This window comes from Dermacentor silvarum, chromosome 8, assembly GCF_013339745.2.
Source record: "Dermacentor silvarum isolate Dsil-2018 chromosome 8, BIME_Dsil_1.4, whole genome shotgun sequence".
Classification (NCBI taxonomy): Eukaryota; Metazoa; Arthropoda; class Arachnida; order Ixodida; family Ixodidae; genus Dermacentor; species Dermacentor silvarum.
In genome coordinates, this window is record NC_051161.1 from 121,246,722 (window position 1) to 121,269,256 (window position 22,535).

General features: G+C 46.1%; 1 protein-coding gene across 3 annotated transcripts in view; it reads left to right on the forward strand.

Moving 5' to 3' along the window:
- The window catches only part of LOC119461650 (titin homolog), a 63,208-nt gene that overhangs the window by 16,442 nt on the left and 24,231 nt on the right, over nt 1–22,535 (forward strand). For all 3 annotated transcript variants that reach the window (XM_049671835.1, XM_049671836.1, XM_037723013.2), the window contains exons 4-7: nt 3,328–3,534; nt 7,516–7,583; nt 17,997–18,077; nt 21,199–21,244. In XM_049671835.1, the coding sequence (XP_049527792.1) occupies nt 3,328–3,534; nt 7,516–7,583; nt 17,997–18,077; nt 21,199–21,244 (402 nt within the window). The remainder of the gene's footprint in view (nt 1–3,327; nt 3,535–7,515; nt 7,584–17,996; nt 18,078–21,198; nt 21,245–22,535) is intronic.

Consider the following 22,535-nt stretch of genomic DNA (forward strand, 5'->3'; position numbering starts at 1 on the left):
TGATCTTTGATATAATGATCGCAGTGCTAACCCTAAACGCACACATTGCCCGGACACGAGACCACAGTGTCCCTCGCATGCATCAAAATGCTTGTTGCACATTTTTATTCAAGAAAAGGTAGAAATGAACACACCGTGGAAGCAAACTAGCCTCTATGAATACGCGTTGTGCCTGTCCGCATATCAGTACAATACAGTCAATCGTCATACATGGGCAACGAGCCAGTCGAACTGTTGTTTGTCGGGTTTTTGGAACCGACTTTCTGGTAGAACCAGTCATCCTTGCTTCTCAACCGCCCTAAAATGTTCTCGCGTCTCTTGCATGCCACTCAGCACTCCGATGCCTCATGCTTCATATATCCCCTCGTTCTCAGAGGTCGTTCCTTTCAGGCCGCTGCGTTGGTGATTGCCGACACTACGCACACGCTGTTAGTTTCAAAAGGGGCTTTCAACTTGCAGAACATCAGAGTTCATTCCCACTTACGTATAACCATGTGAGCACTAATGAGATGCATTCAGTGCAGACCTGCGAATCGTAGTGCAAGGAGTCTTGCACACGCCACTGCTGCAATGGGGGGAGGTATTTCTGTGAAGTGCAGATGTGGCGTGCGATCGTTTTGTTAAATTCAAACTGTAATGTAAAGATCTGTTCAAGTAGAGGTTGGGGTCGCCACTTGCACAATTCTAAATTCTGCTCACTTAAGTATCCCAAGCCCGGCGCCACTTAGTGAAAATGTTGAGTGTCAGCCACGCTCTCCAGTAAAATGCATATCGGACTGGGAGTTCTTTTGCGTTCTTAAAGCAGAGTGGTGATCTGCTCTTGCCAGTAACGAACAATTGCAGTTTGCATGAGCTATTAATATTCACATGCGAGCAAAACTGAGCACCATACTCATTTTTCCTCCATGGCATGTACTGCCCTTCAGATACAATCACTTGTTCGACAGAATCTGCCGAAACAGTGTAGTTTCAAGTTTGTCGGCATTAAATACTACTGACGACGCGAAAAGTGACTGGTCTCCATTAGGTGAAGCGCACTTGCAGGGGTGCAGTGCAGTGCAGCGTTCAATATGTGGCGGTGAATGGGAGTTCACTGTACACATGGTACATCATTATACTTTTGCATGGGATTTTCAAGCACCTCCGTGCGCATGCGCGAATTTTTTCCCGCCTGCCGATAGCATTAGTCGCTGGGACGCAGCTTTTGAGTGAGGTAGTGCACAGTGCTCTTGTCGGTTTTTTTATTGCAAGGAAAATGGCGGAGCAACTGAAGCAGCGCTACTGCATCAAATTTTGCCAGAAACTGGGCGACAGCCAAGTGGAAACCATTCGGAAGATTCAGACGGCTTTCGGTGACGATGCTATGAGCAGCACACAGATTAAGGAGTGGTACAACTGGTTTAAAGACGGCTGCACATCGGTGGAGAGCCAGCCAGGCTCCGGTCGGCTATCAACATGCCGCAAGGACCAGGTCATTGCCGAAGTGAACGCTGTGGTGATGCGGGACCGTCGTGGGACTGTCCGAGAAAGTGCGGAAGAGGTGGGCATCAGCACTTTTTCTGCACATTCCATTATGACCGAAGATTTGGCCATGAAGAGAGTGGTGGCGAAATTTGTGTCAAAGCTGCTCACAGTGGAGCAAAAGCAACTTCGTGTTGAAGTCTCACAGGACATGCTGGATTCCATAAACAGTGACCCAGACTTCATGAACACCATAATCACTGGTGATGAGTCTTGGGTGTATGGGTACGACCCGGAAACCAAATCCCAGTCGTCACAGTGGAAGCATTCCACGTCATCAAGACCAAAGAAGGCCCGCCAAGTGCGCAGCAACGTCAAAGTGATGCTGACTGCTTTCTTTGACTCCCGCGGTGTGGTACACCACTAGTACTCACCACAGGGTCAAACAATCGCCAAAGAGTAGTACTACAGCGATGTCCTCCGTCGCCTACGTGATGCTGTGCAGCACAAGAGACCGGAGTTGTGATCAACAGGAAATTGGCGCATCCATAACGACAATGCTCCTGCACATTCCTCGCACTTGAATCAGACTTTTTTTGGCAAAAAACCAGACTCCTGTAGTTCAACAGGCTCCTTACTCTGCTGATATGGCCCCCTGCGAATTCTGGCTGTTTCCCAAAATCAAGAGGCCATTGAAAGGAGCGCGATTTCAGACAAGAGAGGACATTATGGCTGCAATGACAGCTGAGCTAAACTCCATTCCGAAAGAGGCCTTCTCAGAATGCTTCCAACAATGGCAGCACCACTGGGAGAAGTGTGTGGAGTCCCAAGGAGACTACTTTGAGAGTGATTAGGTTTCCAACGCTACAGCTATGCCAGTTTTTTTTTCTTCGGCCAAAGGCCGGATACTTTCCTAACAGACCTCGTACAGCATACGGTGCGCGGCGACGGCGTTATTGCCCTTGGACTTTATACGGAACATCTATGCGCCAAATCTAAATTTGAGGGCCACAACACGTCCTAGACGGATCTCAAAAGCCATACTTTTGCTGGCGAAAACCGAAAATACGTCATAGCTGTCGCCCCCAGCACTTTGGGCGGCCAATGCCATTGTCAAGCCACCAAGCCAAGTGACATGAAAAGTCAAAATGGCCGCTCGGGCCAGCGCGGGGTGGCTGTTCGCAACGTATGATGCGGGAAGGTCCCATAGTTGCGACGCAACATGTAACAAATGAAAACAAATAATGCTTTCAGGTGCTTCTAGTCGCACTAACAGCTTCGCTGTAAAATATCGGCAAGTGCTAGAGTGTGCAAAATAATTTATTCTGATACTTTTTTCTACTTAACAGCTTCAGTATGCAGGGGTGTTTGCGTCGTCATGTCGCGATACACTGACACGTTCCATTTCAGCAATGGCTGTAGAGGCCACATGTGAGCACAGACTTACGAAACACATTCAGTACGTGCAATACTTTTGGTTTATTTTTTACGAGCAATGTCATCACAGATAGCCTGATTGCTACACGACGGAAAATTTCACTCTGTGCAACGTCGTCCTGGTAATGTCAATGAAGCCAGCTCTGGTGTTTCAAGACCAACTTCCCTATCAAAGTAAAATAGTATCTTTCATACCTTCAATACTTAAAGGTAATTTTTTTACGTACAAGTGTATAGTATAGTTCCTGCAACTTCAAGAACGTGTCTCGGTACTCCTTTCAGACGCGGCAATATCTGGTCTTCTGTCCTTCCAATGTATTTGTCACTCCCTTGACTGTGTTCTCAATTTCTTATTTAAAGGAAAATTCAAGGAATCGGTAGTACTGCTTCATTTGTCAGCGACGAACCCGCATCATGCACTGCTTGCAGATGGTCATGGGAGTGACCTGCCACCAGGTCTGTCGGGTCGCAAGGTGGTGCACTGCAAAGTGTGCAACGTGTTCACCAACAGCGCCATACAGCTGGCTGAGCACCTGAATGGGGGACGCCACAAGCAAACCTGCTTCAAGTTCAACGTGCCCATCACCACCTTGGAGCTGACGAGCGATGACACCAGCACCCTCGAGGGCACCCGGCGTTAGTAGTGCATCCCTTTGTACGGTGTTCGGGGCGGTGTGCCCAGTTGGGCTTGTCGGTTCCAGAGAGTTGCATGCTATAGCTTACTGTACTTCGTTTTATGCGTAGCAGGCAGTGCTGTAGAAGCTATGCAAGAACATGATACAGTCAGAAGCGTACGTGCTTGTTGCAGTACCCTCGCTCATGATCTGTGATACTGTGCGGAATAACTGCTTTTTATACAGTTAATCCCCACAATGATAAAATCAGGAAGGTGGGCGGGTGGGGGAGTGATAATAATAATTTTTATGAGAATATCATTGTTTTGAAATGAGACAGTTCAACTGAAAAATATATGCTGCAAAACAAAAGCTTACGGTGCAAATTCCGTTCGCTTACTGTGACGAACCTTGCTTGAGGCTATAAAGAATCGCATTGCCGACAGTACAAAATGCTCTCCATGCATTGGTCAGCAATGGCGGCACTAGCATGGAGTGGTATTCTCTGTTACTTCCGGTGATACAATCACTTTTGCAAGAGTTTGCGGGACTCGGGATCAGGCACGTTAACGTGTATGAGCCACAACGTTGCTGCAGTGCTAAGCACACTGTCTAGGCATGGCACCAGAAACGCTGGTGCCTGTGTGCATGGAACAATGATGCCCGTTGATGCAGACACATCCAATGCCGAGCCACACAAAATTTCATGACAGTGATTGCATCACCGACAGGGATTGACCAAGAATACGGGTGTCTTCTGGTTAATCCCCATCTGGCAACATCAAATCACCACTCAATGCCTGCTAGGTGCTATCAAAACCAGCGTGCTTCTATCGGGGGCATTATTCTTTGACAATAACTTTCGTTTAACAATACGGCACCAGTTCTCAATTATGGCGAAAGGCATGGCAGCCCATGCAGCAGCCACCACCTCAAGTTCCATTAACAAGTGCACTTTGGTGAGATGGGAACTTCTTTGTTTTGACGGCACTTTTGTCTCTGCACACCATAGATCAACTTCAACGTAAACCCATAGCACACTGAGCGGCATAGTATGCAAGCACTATCAGAGCAGGGAATGCCACACCAATTGCACCATTTTGATACTGAAGCAAATTGCTGCGCCAGATTGTGCCGAAAGCAGCAAAATGACCGAAATTATGCCATGGTCCGCCAGGACAGTTTTGGCAGCTTTGGGCTTTGACAGGTGTCTGCAAAAAGTCGTTGGCGCAGTGCCGGGCGTTGTGTCATTGGTCTCGGAGCGCATGTAAAAGTAACTTTCGTATTCTGGCTGCCATCGGGCATGAAAAGCTGCACCCAATTAAGCCCCCTGAATAAACTACAGGTAGTGACATTCCTCCTTCTTGCCTCTCCTTCTCCTGGTCCCTTTGCCGTGATTCTTCTCTAGCTGCTCGCAATCTCAGTTTGCTCTTTTTGATCAAGCCTATCGCGCTATGCAACACCGCGCTCGGTGCGATTGCAGGGTTGTGCATCGCGATCAAGAGCAACTGTCATGGCTCCGGCGCAAGTCAGAACGAAAAACTAAGAAAACAAACCACGCTAGGGTGGCTAATGGCAGTAGGGTGCCTTTATGCACATGTCCTCCCCGCGAGAGGCGGGCGAGGAGGATATTAACCTAGCTACCAGTGCACTTGTTACTGTGGAAACGGGGTGGGCGCAACCATGTGACTCCACTCCACCAACAGAGAGGCGAGGATAAGGCCCGGACCTTCTTGTCTGCTCTTGCTTGCCGGCTCGGCCGGCAAGATAAAAGAATGTCGCTACCTTTAGTCTTATTTAGCGGGCTTACACACATTTCAGCCCATGAATAAACATGCGCAAGCATCTGTGCATTTTGTTTTCTTTGTTATTTGCCTTGGCTTGTGCCGGCGCCCTGACAGCTGCTCTTGATCGCATTATGCAGCCACACGATCACGGCAATCACAGTGTGGCACAGCAAAATCAAAATGTGCGAACTGGGTACGGAAAAGCATGTGTGGCGAGGGGACTCGGAAAAGAAGAGACCAAGAGAGAGGTCTCGCTCCTTTTAGCTGATTGAGGGCGCTTACACCCAAGCACTCTGTGTGAACTCAGATGTCTAGGTGCTTCTAGTGAGGGGTAAAGTGAAGTCGGTCACATGCAAAAAATTGACTTGAGCTAGTTGGCGCTGTCATATTACCTGGAAATTGTCTTTGAATAACCAATTGTGGTATTCGCTATACCTAGATTCTTCATAACTTTTGTTGGAAAACACTTCCGGTCACTGCACTGGCACTTAAAAAAAAAAGAATTAAAAATGCCTTTAGGCTGCTCTTCAACACTTCTTTAATGCTGCAGAATGCAAGGCATTGTGACTTTTACCTCACTTAATTATACTAATAATGCTCTAAATTAAAATATGTGTGCTTCAGACAGCTGCTATAATAACATATATATGTGCTACCAACTGCTCCAAAATCAGAATTTGTCTGCTCCAACCTGCTCCAGAGTGAAATTTCATCTGCTCCAAAAGTTGCTCCAAAATGACTTGGGGCATTCCCACCACTGAACTGTGCATGGTACACAATTCATCACGGGTCAGTACAGGTTGATGGCGATGCGACCCAATGATTTGAAACGGGCAATGAGCAAACAAAATGGTAGCCACAATGTGTTTCCGGCGCATGCAATCTCTTCAGGTGGTTTGCTGTTTTTGTAAACAAAAAAATGTCGGCAGCCATGGAAGTGTGCCGTAGCGCTATTTTACCCCAGAAAATGCATTTGAGCCCCTTTTTGGACTCTATCAGCATTACATGGGTAGACAATGTGGGAACTAACTTTACGGCAAATTTAGTTAGTGCAAGTTGAGGATGTTTTGTTGTCAAGAGATACATAATAGACTCAATCCTATGGGCATCCGCTGGGGATACGAAAATACTTCGTTCTGGTGAGAATTTCGTTTTCTTAGGTCACTCAGTTTCATTGTTGTGGGGTTTTACTGTATAATGTGCAGTGTAGTTGCAGACACTTTCTAATGTTCTACCCCCTGCAGTTGCTAACGTAGGCAGTATGCAGTGTTGGTGTTGACAGTAGCCATGGCCAAATGGGGTTACTGGCTTTTTCCTGGCCTGTAGGAATACATGGCACCAAGAAGTTTCCATTCTAATTTATTCATTACCCAGTGAAGTTATGAAGTGAGCATTTTGTGAGACACTTTCTCTTACATTTTAAAGAGCTTGCAAAGCAAAGCAACAGCCATTTCAAACCAGGTATGTTTTTTAACATAGGCCTGTGGTCAGAAGAAATACCCCCAATGCACCCACCTCATTGGAATGCCAGTGCCTCAAGTTAGTTTATTCAGACAAGTTCCTAAAGCAGCCTAAATCTGCAACAGCACAGTCACTGAAAGAGTTGCTGTGATACAAGAACAATGGGTTACTGTCTGTCAGGGTTGTTCCAAGTCTACCGCTGCTTTTGTGTTGCGTCTTAAGAGCAAGCTTTAGCCACCTATTCATATACATGTAAAACGCAGAAATGCTTTTATGAGGCATCCACCGGACTGCCTTGAATGAAATTTTTGCATTTGACAAAGAAATGTAAATTCCTATAACTGTAGGAAGCAAAATTTTTATTTAGGGCCTGGAAGATTTTACAAAAATTTTCAAAACTAGTAAGCTTGAGAAAAAATTGAAGCACGAAGTTCACAAAGCCGTAACTCTGCTCCAAAACTAGATATCATTTTCGCGTGGAGTCCACATACTGTAAACTTGACAAAATTCACAAAAAAAAAATTGAAAAGTCTTAATCTTTTCGGCAGCTGTAGACTTTCTATGATGCTGAAGATGCAAAAAGTGTGGTGAAATTAAGTTTTCAATTAGCAGGATAAAGTGACGTCTGATAAGCAATATCATTGTTCATAAAGTGTTTAGGCATCCCACAAAAAGTGTGTGCTTTGGGCAAACAACAGGATGCATGCACTCGTTCAGTCAATCAATCATCCCACCTCTTTCTCTCTGATACGCAGTGCAAGGGGAGAAGCTGATGTGCAAATGCTGCTCAATCGAGATCAACTCCATGGAGCAGTATAAAGAGGTGAGCTCTGGTTTGTGCTGGCGGTATTGTTGATGAGTGGATGCCAAAGGCTGTCTAAGGGTTTTCTTGCTTTAGAGTGAATACCACTGCAAAAGGATAGGTGAATCACTGACTGAGCAGACAAGTTCAAATAAAGGCATATCAAAGGAAGCAGAAAGAAAGAAAGAAAAAATCATTGTTCCTGTACGCTGCATTTGTAATGGCCAGGTGGCTCAGGCCCGTTTTAGTTACATTCGTGTTGTCACTTTAAAGGAACCACACGAGTTGAACAATGTATGCCGTTTTAATGCGCCAGCATTGGAACGCTCATGTGAACGTAAACCCAGCGGCCTCTGTAGGTTACCACGTGTCATGGGGGAGGAAGAAATAGTGCAGAGAAAGAGGGAAGTGCGATCCGATGGAAAAGCGACCATTTTTATTTCACGTTTGCTTACCATAGGACGATGCTTCAGCAGCAGTACAAGTGCAGAGATCAGAGCATTTCTTATATCAATCTGCACCAAATATTAGTTTCCTCAGCAAATTTTCATGTGAGAAGAGCCTGATCAGCCTATGCGATGAGGTTTGTGTGTGAAAAAAAAAAAGTTTTTGTGCAGTGAAGATTTGACAGCTAACCTGATACAGTTGTGCCCTGCTTTTCTTTCTTTCATTCATGCATTCATGTCATTTATTTACTTGTATTACAACACAGTAGCATAATACAGTCGAACCCACTTATAACGATACCGGTTTTAACAATATATCGCACGTAACAGTGAGTAGCCAATGCACCGTCAACTTTTGTATGTGTTCTATGGTGAAATTAACTGCTTGCTGCAATGCGCCCAGGGTGTGTTGTCGGTTGTAACAATTAAATTTGCTGCTGGGCGTGTGCGTCGAAATAAAAAGGTAAGCAAGACCTTCGAAAAAACAAAAATGCGAGCCTCCGCATGCTCCTGCGTGCCCCACACCCTCATCACACCCACATTTGTGCAGTGCACTTCACACAGCATGCCTTCGTCGTATTGCCCTATGTACATTGCTGGCCTCGCATACCCCTCTCCCATGTCCTCTCCACACCTCCAAGGTCGGCAGTCAACTCGTGTGTCAGAGGGGTGTTAGAAAAATTTCAGAGCCCTTCCCCTGTTGAGGAAACGGAGGTAAGCGAAGCTTGTGGCAGGACGACACTGTCGCAGGCGTTCCGCTTCATTTGCCCTAAACTCAGGGTCGGTGGCTCTTCGCTGACGTTTGGCCTCAACATCGCGCTCCCGCAACTCGGGGTTTGCGGCTCTTCGCTGACGTTTCACTTGGGCTTCAGAAGCCCTCACGCTAGAATCGGCACGTCGACGACGAGCCCTTTCCCGAGCGAGTTCGCAGTGCCGTTGCTCAAATGCAGCCTGCTCCTCGGCGAAATGCACCATGCACGGCCTTCCCATCTGGTCGCCAAAACTGATCTGAGGCGAGGGAAGCCTGGCGAAGCGTGCGCCAGCTCTCTTTCCTTCCCTTTCCCTCCCTGCAGCTCTCCAAACGACCCTGATTGGTCGCGCGCGTCACGTGATCCGGCGCTAGCACAGGTTTCCCGCACCTGCTCTTTCTTTCTTTCTTTCTTTCTGGCTCATACCCACATATCCAAAGCAGGAGGCGCCACACGTGACTTTTTGCGTGACTACGCCGCCAGCGAAATCTAACGCAATACAAGCTTTGCTTAAAAACAGTGTTGGGCAAGGCATGCTGAGGCATGATGAAGGAATGCTGTGCAGGATGCCAGCACAGAGGCAGGTGTGACAAAGGTGTGGGGACACAGATGTACATGGCAGCTCTTGTTTTTTTTTTTTTTTTTTCCAGTGCAAACACCCAGTAACAAAATTTGTTTTAGCCAATAATGTGGAATGGGAACATTCTAGTAAGGGTTTATTTTACCATAGAACACAAACAAAAGTATGAAGACGATGTGCCAGATGTCGAGTGAGCCGACTTCATCGAACACAAGTGAGCAGGGATCCTTCATGATTTCTTACGTGCCGCTCTCGACGTCACAGAGCATGAACTCCCTCAGCAGGCAATTTCTAACAGAATATTTTGAAAGTGCGGCCCCTGGGCAAATCAACAAAATCAGGATCAGCGCTCGTGAGAATATCCTGACAGTAGATGCGAAAAGTTCAACAGTACTGGAGAAGCTAAAGACCATTCCGACGTTAAGCTCAATCCCCGTTCGCTCCTTTATTACTTACGGAAAGAAGACAACGACTGGTGTCAATCTTCATCGACTTCAATAATCTTTTGAGCTCATCAGTGCGCATTCTTGAGATTCACCACTTGGGGAACTCCTGGTGCATCAAGTTAATATTTGCTTCTTCGACATTACCAGCATCTGTCAAAGTGGGCTACGTTGTACACCGCGTACGACCATTCGTTCTGAGGCCTCTTCAGTGCCGAAAGTGTCTAAAGATAGGCCACGTAAGCGCTGTGTGTAGAAGTGAAATGACCTGCTCGCCTTGCGGTGGACAACATAATGCCGCCGGACTGGGATACGTCTACATTCAAATGCCCCAGCTGTCCTGGTTCTCATGAAGCGACGTCGAAAGAATGCCCGAAGATGCAACAAGAAGCTCATATTCTTCGAAAAATGGCAAGAGACAAAACTTCCCGCAGACAGGCTGCTCAGTCTGTTCGCCAAAGTGAACAACACTCGCGAAAGAAGCGCCACCAAGCCACTTCAGAAGAATTGCATAGTGAGGCGCAGGCTCCACGACCACATCTGCCTGTGTCTGCATCGAGGACAGTAACCACACCTACAGCAAATTCAAGGTCGGTGAGGGCACACTGAGAATATTGGCCTCCACCATGCTGATATAGACACGGAATGGCCTTTGCTGCCCTCTAGACCCACGGCCATGACTGCCGGTCGTAGTGGTCTTCTGCGCCAAGAAGGCAAGAATGTTAGGACCAATAAAACCTGCGACGCATCAGACAAGCATGGAGGTGGGCATGTTGAGAAGAAAAGCATTCAGGAAGTGCTGAAGCACCTGGTAGAGTCAGTGCAAGCGATTCTCTGCGGTGTCGAGAGTCCGGCCGCTAAAAGTGCCCTGCAGGTGCTCGCCGTACTGGATCCGCTTATCGCTTCTCTTTAAACTTTGTAAAGCTTTTGATTGGCACCTATGCTTCTGACGCAGGAAAAGCCCACACACCGTCCTAGCACCTTTATCTGAAGGTTCATTTGAATTGCTGACTACAGACAAGATATGGAACCCGGCAGTTGTTTGCTTCATGAAGGACATGTCTGAATGTCTATCAACAGAATGTTGAACTTGCTTTCACCGTTGTGCGCCCCTCTTTCTATGTCATCATCATCCCTCATCACACCTTTATGTCCCCGTTCCTCCTCCCCCTGTGCAGAGTATCAGGCTAGAGCGCGCTAGCCCAGGCCGACCTCTCTGCCTTCTTTCAGATAAATTATCTCTCTCTCTCTCTTCACGGTAGTGCAGCTGCACATTGTGAAATCTTAGTATTGTGAAAACCGGTATTGGCTGTAAGTGGGTTTGATTCTACTTCTTTCTGTCTACTTAAGATCTTTGAATGTTTGTCCCCTTTGCCTTTCTTATTGTTCTTTTTTTTCTTTCTCGTGCAACCTGCTATAACAATTATCGATTATAACAGTTGGATTTTCTTCGCACTTGAATATTATATGTGGGTCCAACTTGCAGTCAAATGCCTTTATAACAAACTACACCTTCATGGCACGACTACGTACCCCACCCATATAGAGCCAGTGTATAAGATCGTCCGAAATTTCGAGTGAAAAACATTCTTCGCAGTCCGATTTGCCAGACTTTTTTGCCATGACCGCAGATTAGAAACCGCATGATTTGAAGCCATCACCACCGCCACTTTGATTATCAAAGCCTCAAGCCGGCACTCTCGCACACCGATCTGCTGGCAGCCGTAGCCACCACCGTGGCAACTCTAGGCCTAGCTGTTTCGACGTTCACTGCCAAGCTTCCTGCTGCTCGGTGCCATGTTTTTCATTGAAAGAATTCGCCGCTGTCGGCAATGGCACTGCCTTTGTAATCATCGTTCATGGCTTCGAAACGTGTAAAGCTCAGTGCATTGCACAATGCCAGTTCCCAAAAGCCAGGTTCGCTGCAATGCAGCGGTGAAACACATGATGTATAGTGGTGAAGCATACTAAGAGTTGAAAGGGACATCTATCACAGGACAGTATGTATACCTTAATTATACACACGTGCACACGCGGTCCCCTGTCACAGTAAGAGCACCGATACCCCTAACAAGTGTACTGGCAGGCCTTTAGAGCTATTTTGGACAGTGGTGATTTGAGCCCTCATGCGTTCATTTATTTTTTTTTTGGCGTTTTTAGACTCCTAGGGAGGCCGAAAAATTGGACGTTGACTGAACTTGCGTTTGCATGCCTCGCAACTAAAAACATAATTTTGTAGTCTTAACGACGTTACACGTAATGTTACAGACAATTTTGTTGCACAAGGAATATGTTCGTGGCCTGTTAACTCTACGGCATGTTGTTGCCTAATATCTACTACTTTAAAGTGGAGCTTTCTTTGCGAACCCTTCTGGACTTCTCTGACCGTGGCTAGGGGCTGCTGTCATGCTGCCAAATAGCTCGTACAAAAAAAACAAAAACACTGACTTACATGCTTGACGGTAGGATTAAAGCTCGGCTTGAGGTACCGAGGTTCGATCCACAGCAGCCCGACACTAACCATTAGGTCACAATCGCACGTACGCTTCTGTAGTGCCAATGCCACAATCTCTTTGATAGGATCACCATATATGTTACATTGTGTAGCACGGCTGTGCGGGAGCAGATGCACACGAGCCAGTTTCCTTTACACGAAAGATGCAGGAATGAAATGTGCAAGTTTATAGCACTTGAATAACTGCTTCACAAACTTCCCATAGATTCGAAGATGCGCGTTGGACCTGCATAATTTTTATATAATTTTTATAAGAAGCCTTTTGTGAATTTTGGTTTCCGCAAAAACATGTCTGCCTAATGTACTGTGAAAAGGATCACGTCTAAGAAACATTGCATGAACACTCAGATGGTAGAACACATTCCTGGTCAATACAGTACCCATACATCAACCTTATTTCACAAACATATATACAAGATGCGTACTCAAGACAATTATACATATAGTAGCACTACACAAATAAATACATAAAACATTATTACAGACGAATCTCATTAATTCAAACACGCTTAATTTGAACTTACGGTTTATTTGAACTGACGCTGCAGTCCCGTCAAAGTTATGTGTATTCCTATGGGCGAAAACACCTGGTAATTTGAATGTGAAAGCATTTGCGAAGGTTAATTTGAACATACGGCGCACCGACAATGCTCTCAGCAGCACGCCAAATCACGCAGCGGTGCCTCCAACCGGCATTGCTCCGACACCGCCATAGAGCAAAAGTTTGGGAGAGACCCCTCAACGCCGCGCGCAGTAAAAGAAAACAAAAAAATAAGAATAACAACGCAGTGGAAATTTCACTCTCAAATGGCAAGGTCGCCGTTTCACCGTCGCGCCAGAACACGCGTGTACGTGCTGACGTCTCAGCCAACGCTGCGGCGCAGAGGGAAGCAGCGGCGGAGGCCCAGTCTGGCCAATTTCCCGATAACGGCAGAAAACGAAACTTCAGGGAGTGGGCTAAGCTGGCGCCGGGCCAGTGGGCGCGGCGGCGCCGACATGGCGGCGGGCGCGCACGGAGACAGGCGAAGGTGGGGGAGCTACGAGGGAGTTGAGAGGGAGGGCGAGGGGACGCACCGAAGCCCCTGCCACCGAAGCGACGGCGTTGCTAAGGCCAAAACCGCTTCTCTGCCGCCCTCCTCCCTCACCCTCGACGGTCTCCGTGCATGCCCGTTGCCGTGCCACCCGCTCCCTGAAGTTTTGTTTTCTCCCGTTATCGGGAAGCGAGCATTGGCCGGTGTGGGCAGTTTCGTGGCCTTCGCTCGCTATGTGCTTGGGTGCCGCATTTCACGTCTTGAACCGTTCGCACATTGTGCATGAATACTTCAAACATAAGTCCTTCTTTTAATTCGAACTTCTTTGAATTCGAACAAATTTTCGGGCCCCTTCGAGTTCGAATTGTCGAGTTCGAATTGTCGAGATTCGACTGTACTTTAATTTTATTGTTTGAACAAACATGTTAGCTAAGCAGGCTAAAAGTCACAAATATGTGACATTATTGCAAAACGCAGTAGAACCTCATTAATACCTTTTGGAAAAAGTTTGCCCTTATCGTGTAACGATGAAACTGGTTGTGATGACATTGCTCATAAAAAAAATGTATGAGTGCTGCACGCGTTTCTTCTGAGCGTGCTTGTGTGTTGGCAGCCACAGTGATCACAGGAATGGAGCAAGCCAGTGTATATGACATCATAATGCATTCAACTCCCGAGTGCCGAAAGCAAAACTGGTTCATGCAGACAAGTAATAATACAGTCGAATGAACCTACTTGTAGCAATGTTCAAATGCCAAGAAATTTTCATTCTTATAACCAATAGTTGTTATAACAGGATTGCACAAAAAAGGACAGACACTGAAAGATTTTAATTAGACACAAGGATAGTCAAACCCACCTACAACAATACCGGGTTTAACAATATATCAGATATAGCATAGAGTAGCCGCGGCACAGTGAAGTTCAGGGGGGACACAGGTCTTGAAAGGCTGAAAATCGCGAGAAAATAGGCTTCTTGAAGCTGGCATTTTCAAAATCTAGAACCATTTTTGCAGTAATTTGCAAAGTTTCTAGCTTCACTTATCATTATTTTTGCCGCAAAACTAATTTATATAATCTATTTGAGTTGGATCTGAGCCAGAATTCACGCCAAAACCGCATTTTATCATCGCGCACAGGAGCCGTTGCAGACGTGCTATCGAGGCCATCTTGGTCTCATTTGAAAGAGCGGCCCCTCAACTTCACTTTCCTGCCAACCCAGTCTGTCCTTCTTCATTGGCTTTCTAGAAAATGCACGTCATCGTGAGGTACCAGTGCACGATCGTATTGGCTGCTTTGCGCAGCGCGCCATCCAATTGACTTAGCGGCTTTTCCATCGTCTGCTTCACGGCGATGTCGCGCGCACTCGGGTACGCCATTTTGTTTTGCTGTCACTGACGGAGCAAGCAGTCATGGCTCGAGAACTGAAGAAGTTCCGCAGCAAGCATAAGTTTTGGAAGCGGATAAAGCGGTTGTTGGCCGAAAACTTCAACAAGCGCCCTACAACGACTGAGGACGCCCAAGGTGATGGACGGGCCGTGCTTGGTGGTGCGATCGCCGAGCCGGCCAATCTTCCCGCGGTAGGCCTAACGGACGGCGGCCCAGCGAACCCGTCGGCTACCGACAACACCGCGGGCAACGGCCGTGTGCACCACGACACGCAAATCCGGCAAGCTCTGCAGCTACAAGACATCCGGGAAAAAGCTGCAATGAAGCTTCAGCAGATGTCATCCCTTCCAGCGATGGAACAAAAACAAAACTTCCTCACCGAACCGGTGCCGCGGCTCTTCCGCCTGATGCTACAACTACAACATTCGCAATTGTGAGCTTGGAGTTAGTGAATGCTTTGCTGACATATGCAAACTGCAAAATCTGCAACGGCGATGTGAAAATCAACAAAGGTGAGCCGGAATATGGTCTTGCCGTCAAGCTGGTGTTTGTGTGTGCACACTGCGGCGTGACGACGTCGGGGTGGAGTTCGCCGCGCGTCGATGGAGACCAAAATACAAATCCGTGCAGCGTGAATGTGCTCGCCGCGCGCGCTATGCAGGCTACGGGAAACAGGCAAACCGCTTTAAATGAGGTATTTGAAACAATGAATATCACACATCGCGGCCTGCATACAAAAACGTGGCAGACATACGTGAAAATGAAGCTAATGCCCGCCGCTACCCGCGCTGCCGAGAAACTGACCAGCTAGTGTGCGATTTCGGTTCGCGAACTTTACGCGGACGTAAACTTGGAAGAATCCGGGCAACATCGCAGTGTCTTATGACGGGTCGTGGATGACTCGGTTGCATTCGTCCCACATCGGCGTCGATACCGTTATCGAGCTCTTCAGCGGGATTGTTCTGGACTATGTTGTCCTCAGTAACTTGTGTGCTGGGTGTGAATCTGGCCCGAAGGAAGGTGACCCCTCTCATGAAAAGTGGAAGGAGAGCCATTTATGCCAGAAAAATACTATAAAGAAAGCTGGAGAGATGGAGGTAGAGGCTGTGCTCATCTTGTTCAGGAGGTCCCTGGAGCGACACAACCTCCGATACACAACGATGCTTTCGGATGAAGACAGCCGAACATTCCTTGCTCTGCAAGAAGACAGCGTATACGGCTACATTCCCATTGAGAAAGAGGACTGTGTTAACCATGTGAAGAAGCGGATGGGAACTGCTCTGCGCAACTTGGTTGGCAAGTACAAAAGCCCTGGCTCGGAGAGCCTCAGTGGGAAAGGCCGGCTGACGGGCGATCTAATTAATAAATTGAGTTCCTACTATGGCTGGGCTCTGAAGGTGCACAAGGATGTCAATTCCATGCAGAAGGCGGTGATGGCCACCTACCATCATGTCACTTCCAATGATGCAGTAGCCAACCACACCTTTTGCCCAACAGGGCCCAACTCTTGGTGTCGGCAGAATGCTGCAGAGGCTGGGGGCGAACCTGTGCCAAAACATCCCCGCAGCTTGCCTCCTCACGTCTGTAAGGCCCTACTTCCAGTATACCAGAGACTTTCTGATAAAAAGTTGCTCCAGTCCTGTCTACAGGGCAAAACGCAGAACAGCAATGAGTGCTTGCACTCTATGATTTGGGCACTTGCACCTAAGGAGCGACATGCTTCATTGTCTCAGTGTTGAAACAGCGGTAGCTGCGGCGGTTATGAAGTTCAATGCAGGCAAGAAAAGAAGCTCTGCAGACATACTGAAAGAGCTCGGGCTGAACCCCAGCTCCCTCGGTACCAAGTGTATGGCTGAAAAAGATTACCGTCGCTCTGTGGCATCGACACGCAAGCGCTCATCAGCCGAAAACCTACAGCGGACCTTGAAAAAGAGGCACGTTGGTGCAACCAAGCAGTCGGACTATAGGCCTGGTGCTTACTGGTCAATTGTGAATGTAAATATGGAAGTAATAGTTTTAGTGTATAGCACTGAGTAAAGTTTCTTTCATTTTTCTCAAAACCTGGTTTTGGTCAATTTGCTTGACAGCTAGAGCTATTATTGTCTTTTTTGCAGCACGAAGCTAAATGTGTTGGGAAAGCAACGCTGAGAGCAGATTTTTTATTTTCAGCTCCAAAATTTTTTTTATTTACATTTACATTTGCGCTTATTATTCATACTGTGAACACAGAACTTCAATAGGCTGTAAAATGACAAATAATTGTTCAATTTTGAATCTGTTTCCAGCATTGCTATCCTTATGCATTGTAGTATCCACGTATATGTTGTTTACAACTTTCCCTGTAGCCGGTAAATTTTAATTGTTCCAACAAACAATAGAAGGTAATTATTAATCATCTCGGAAATTATTATGCATATGCAAAATATAATTGGATATTTAAAATCAACACAAAAAACTGAATGAGCATATGCAGATTTATCAGATTTTATCAAGAAATAACAAAGTTATCTCGATAACCCATGTCCCTCCTTCAGTATGTGTAGCTGTGGCAATATAAAATGCTTACTAGAATGTTCCCATGTTGCATTATTGGTTACAATAATTAAATCCGGCTACTGAGTGGCTGCGCCAAACGGAAAAGGAAAGTGAAATTCCTGAAAAATAAAAACAAATGCAAGGCCCCCGCCTGCAGGCTGGGCACACTGCGTGCTTTCGTTTTCAGGTTGTCAGTGCGGCGTGTGCAGCATGCAGGCAGGGGTGGAGGCTGGCATTTTGTTTTTCTTTTCTTTTCCAGGATTTTGAATTCTTTTTCCTTTGGCACAGACACTCAATAGCTAGATCTAATTATTTTAACCAATAATGTAGCACGGGAACGTTGTAGTAAGCGTTTTATATTGCCATCGAACACACATAGAAGTTCACGATGCCGCAGCTGCGCTGTGCTATATCCAATATGTTGTTAAAACCGGTATTGTTGTAACTGGATTCGGACTGTATAGTAATTTTTTCAGGGTGCTCCAATACTTGTCGTTGCATTTTTAATAGTTTAGGGCATTTTAAGCTTTATTTAACGCAAGAAAATGACCAGTCAAAATTATGTCCGTACTCCTTTGAGCTGATTGGCTTGAGGTAGCAGTGGTTCACCCTTCCCGAAGATGCACCTTGACCTTCAGAATAAGAGGGAATGAATAGCCCTCATTTTTCCCCATTTAGCTAAGGTAAAGTATTAGAGAATCCTGCGCATCAATCAGCTTCAGAGATCCATTAACGTTTCTTTGCAGCACATGGGCAGCACCAGACACAAACTGATATCACAGAGAATACCACTCAAACCAGAACGCGCAATAAAGAAGGCCCTCAAGGTGAGTATTTTATTGCTGTATGTTTGGTACAGGGCTGCATGACCTTTGGAGCATGTGTTTCCAAGAAATGCTCCTTTTTCTCTAAGTTGACTCAAAACATGCAGGATATTAGCTTGCCGTGCGTGCCGTACATTGCTGAGGGATGATTGCAGAAGGCTGTGTGTTAGCTGCCTTGTAAATCACTCTGGTGTTTTAACGTCACTGTGTGTTCAAACACTGCAAACGTCGGGTGGTGATAAAATGTCTGTGCCAGTTCTCCACGTTGATCAACGGGCATTCAGATGCTGACGTTCATTTTGTGCTTATAGCAGACGATACTGTGGAAGCTAGAGGAATTTTTCACACTGCCCGAGTTCATCCTCATGCGGCACTTTTCCTGTACACTACGTTCCACTGCCAAATCTTCAAATCATTTTGACGATATTTACAGACGCGATAAGTTAATGGGGTAGGTCCTTGTAATCATTTAGTGCCAAATCTTGGTGCTCTGCATAAGCTGTGTAATTTAGTGTGAGGTTTTGAACATCTGCATCGCTGCTGATTGCAGTGGCATCGCTCCTCATATTTTCAGCCGCTTCTGGCCGCTCTACGTAGAATGGGGGAGGGAGGTCACTCGGGCGAGCGATCCACATTACCTCATCAGGAATGGATGGTATATTTTAACTGCGCTAACCCACACGGACAAGGACGAGGAATACTTCAAGCAGGCCACTTGGTTAAGCTGACATTTAGTGGTATATATATGTAAATATAAATTTATGTATACATACACAGTCGAACTTCCTTATAACGATCCCAGATACAATTATTTATTTGTTATGTTGGAGGTTGATTCCAACAGAGAAAAACATGTCACAGTTCGAGGACAGAGAGTAGGCTGCTTTTATTGTCAAGAGAAAGGTACGACAGGAAGCGGAGAAAAAGCATGTGCATATTGGGAGTGCTAGCAACAAAGAAAGACGGTGAAATAAAGAGACCCCAAAAGTGAGGGAAAAAGTGGGGCTCTGCCTAAATGCGATGGATGGCTGCCGGGCCTGGGCGGTAGCTACAAAGACAGCTGCAGACAGATGTTCTCTATGAAGGACTCGGTAAACTGCAGAGCTAAAGGGAAGAAAGGATCGTAAGAGTAAAATTTCAAGATAGGCTGGCTTCACGCGGTCACAAGACACATTCTGTTTGCCTCTCTGTCAGTTTTGCTCCTAGCAGATAAATTAACTTTCGAAATGGTTGATAGAAGTGTCATGTCTTTATTTATTTATTTATTTTCGTACTCTCAATCGCCCAAAGGCTTTACAGAGAGGAGGGGCAAGAACAAATGTAAGTATTAATGGCAGTCTTGAAATTCTTGGAGTCAGAGATGGCGGTGATGGAGGCTGGGAGGTTGTTCCAGTCTTCCGAGGTTCTTGGTATAAGTGAGTCAGAGTAGATTTTTGTGCGACAAAGGGGTACACCAACTTTCTGGGAATGATCAATGCGAGATGACACATAAGATGGCCGATGTAGTAATTCTTCCCTAAGTGTGAGATCAAAGTAAAGTATTTTATGGAAGAGGCACAGTCGAGAATGCTGTTGGCGCAGAGCGAGGTCTGGTAGGTCAAGAGTTAGTTTCATTGCGGAGGATGCTAGAATAACGACTATATTTAGGAAGTATAAACTGGGCGCTGCGATTCTGGATAAGCTCTAAAAAGTTTATTAGTGTTACCCGGTCAGGATCCCTAATTGAGCAGGCATACTCAAGTTTGGGTCTGACCAAGGTCTTGTAAAGTGTGAGTTTTACTGTAGTATTGGCACGTGAGAAGTTGCGACATAAAAAACCTAGCATGTGGTTAGCGTTGTTGATAATATAGTTCACATGCAAAGTCCATGATAGATTCTGGGCTATAATGACGCCGATATATTTGTAAGAAGTCACGGCAGTTAGGGGTGTGTTATTAAGAGTGTAATCAGCGGGATTAGCTGAGTAAAGCACTTGAGACACGCGCATGCTTTAACACTTGTTAATATTAAGTTTCATTAGCCAATCAGAACACCAGCGGGAAATACTATTAAGGTCAGTCTGTAATGCAGTACGGTCACAGGAGTTAGAGATTATGCAATATATTACACAATCATTAGTAAACAGTTTTATAGAAGAAGAAGAAACTTGGGTAGGAAGATCATTGATGTATATGAGAAAGAGTAGCGGTCCTAAAACCGACCCCTGAGGTACCCCCGATGTTACTGAAGCGAAAGAATAATCATGACCGTTAGCCAAAACATATTGAAAGCGGTTAGAAAGAAAACATGTAATCCAACCTAGGACGTTGGCATCGAGGTTCAAACTGTCAAGTTTAAGAAAGAGTAGCTGATGTGAGACTGAATCAAATGCCTTAGCGAAATCTAGAAAAATACAGTCGACAACGAAACCATTATCAAGAGCGCGAAATGAGTCGTTTGTAAATAACAGAAGTTGCGTTTCACAGAAAAGATATTTTCTAAAACCATGCTGACAAGTACAAAAATATGAGTTAGATTCAAGAAAACATACCACATGTGAATAAATGACGTGTTCCATGAGCTTGCAAGGTATACTGGTCAATGATATCGGTCTATAGCTCAGTGAAGAGTGAGAAACACCTGATTTGTGCAAAGGAGCCACTCTCCCCACCTTCCAATCACTTGGTATGGTGCAACGTTGCAATGACTGTGAGAAAATCTCGCAAAGAATCAATGATGATGCAGATGATGCACCTCATGTATGCAGAACATGAGGTGCCACCCCGGTGTGTCTGATGACCGCTGATGAAAGCACGCTTCTGAACCATCACGCAAGGGCACATGGTTCACTTTCCAAACTGTTACAAGACATTGCCCTAGCTTTGACCGCATTGCCGCTAAATATAGAATCAAGTACAGTAGTGCCATGTAGATGACAAAAGCAGAGTCGTATAAAGTATGGTGCTTGCGAGATGGTTCAGGGGCACCATCTGCAGACGGTCGGCAGCATTTTACGGCAGTGTTGCCTGCTCTGTGGTGTTCACAAGTGGAGGCACCGCGCAGATGAGCAGTCTTGCACGAGTGGGATTGATCTGATTCATTTTTGTGGCTGTGCTCTCACGTTGCTGGTCTGTGCTTTCTGCAGCCCTTCTACAAGAACAAAAGGAATGGGAAAGGCGAAGAGCGATCAGGTGAGCATGCCAACCTGACTCTCTGGGTTTGTGGGCAAAGGGTGGCTTGTCAAACTGGAAGGGGAGGTAACGCTACAGAAAAATATGTAGGAATGCAGTGCAGTCTGCTTGCGGTGGTTACGTGTTATGTACTATCACTGTATTGGGCATTTGAAGTTTAAAATAAACCAGTATATATCAACATACTGTTGTTAGTCAGATTTGCAGGCATATCATCGTCGTTATGGGTGGACTGCATGGTACAAACCTTGTATGAGAGCCGAGCAGCAGTTTAAGCAGAAAGCTGGGCTAGTTAGCCGCTTTGTCATGTCTTTACAGAACTAAAGTCGAAATACATGAAGTATACATAGACTCTGTGGGCACTGCCTGCTGTCCTGTCCAGTTCATGGATCATCCCATCTTTTTCATGTTTTCTGTATCTAGGGCCGAGCTGGGTTGGGGACATGGCACTTGTTGCTTCTGGTGGATAAGTGGCATTATAGTGCCTCTGCCTGGCTGCATCGGCTACTGGTACTGTTGAACCCACTTATAACTATACTCAAGTGCCAAGAATATTCAGTGATAATTGTTATAACCGATAATAGGTATAACCAGGCTGCACAAAAAAAGCTGATTTATTAAGACAGAAATAAGTACCCTAGAGCATTACTGGTGGTCTTGACAATGCTCGGATGCAACAAATGAGCAGCTGCTGCACTGTGAACTCGTGTGTGTGTTCTGTGGCAAAATAAATTGCTTACTATACAATGTTCCCGTGCTGCATTATTGGCTATAACAATGAAATCTAACTACAGGGTGGCTGTGCCTGCAAGAAAAGGAATGTGAAATCTAAGATAAAAAAATTACACGAGCCGCATCACCACGGCAACCTTTGTGCTGCACACCCCTTGTGGCACACCTTCATTGCCTCTCCCTTCCACTCCTCCGATGTCTACGAGAAGGTGGAAGGGAAATGGAAGAGGGGCGGGTAGTGAGGCCGATAATCCGATGCGACAAAGGCACTCCGTGCTAGGTGCACAGCATAAAACAAAGCCGGGTTGCACGCCATAAAGGCAGGCGTGGCAAAGGAGCTTGCGTGTTTTCTTTACTTTACTCCCCCCCTTTTTTTTAATGAGATTGGGACGCACGCATTCCTTATGTGGTGCGTAGCATGTGTAACAAAGCAGCTTTTGAGTGTGTGTGTGTGTGTGTGTGTGTGTGTGTCCGTCCTCAGGAATTTCCTTTTTTGTTTGCCTTTCGGAGGACGCACCTAGTAGCCAGATTTAATTATAAGCAATAACACGACATGGGA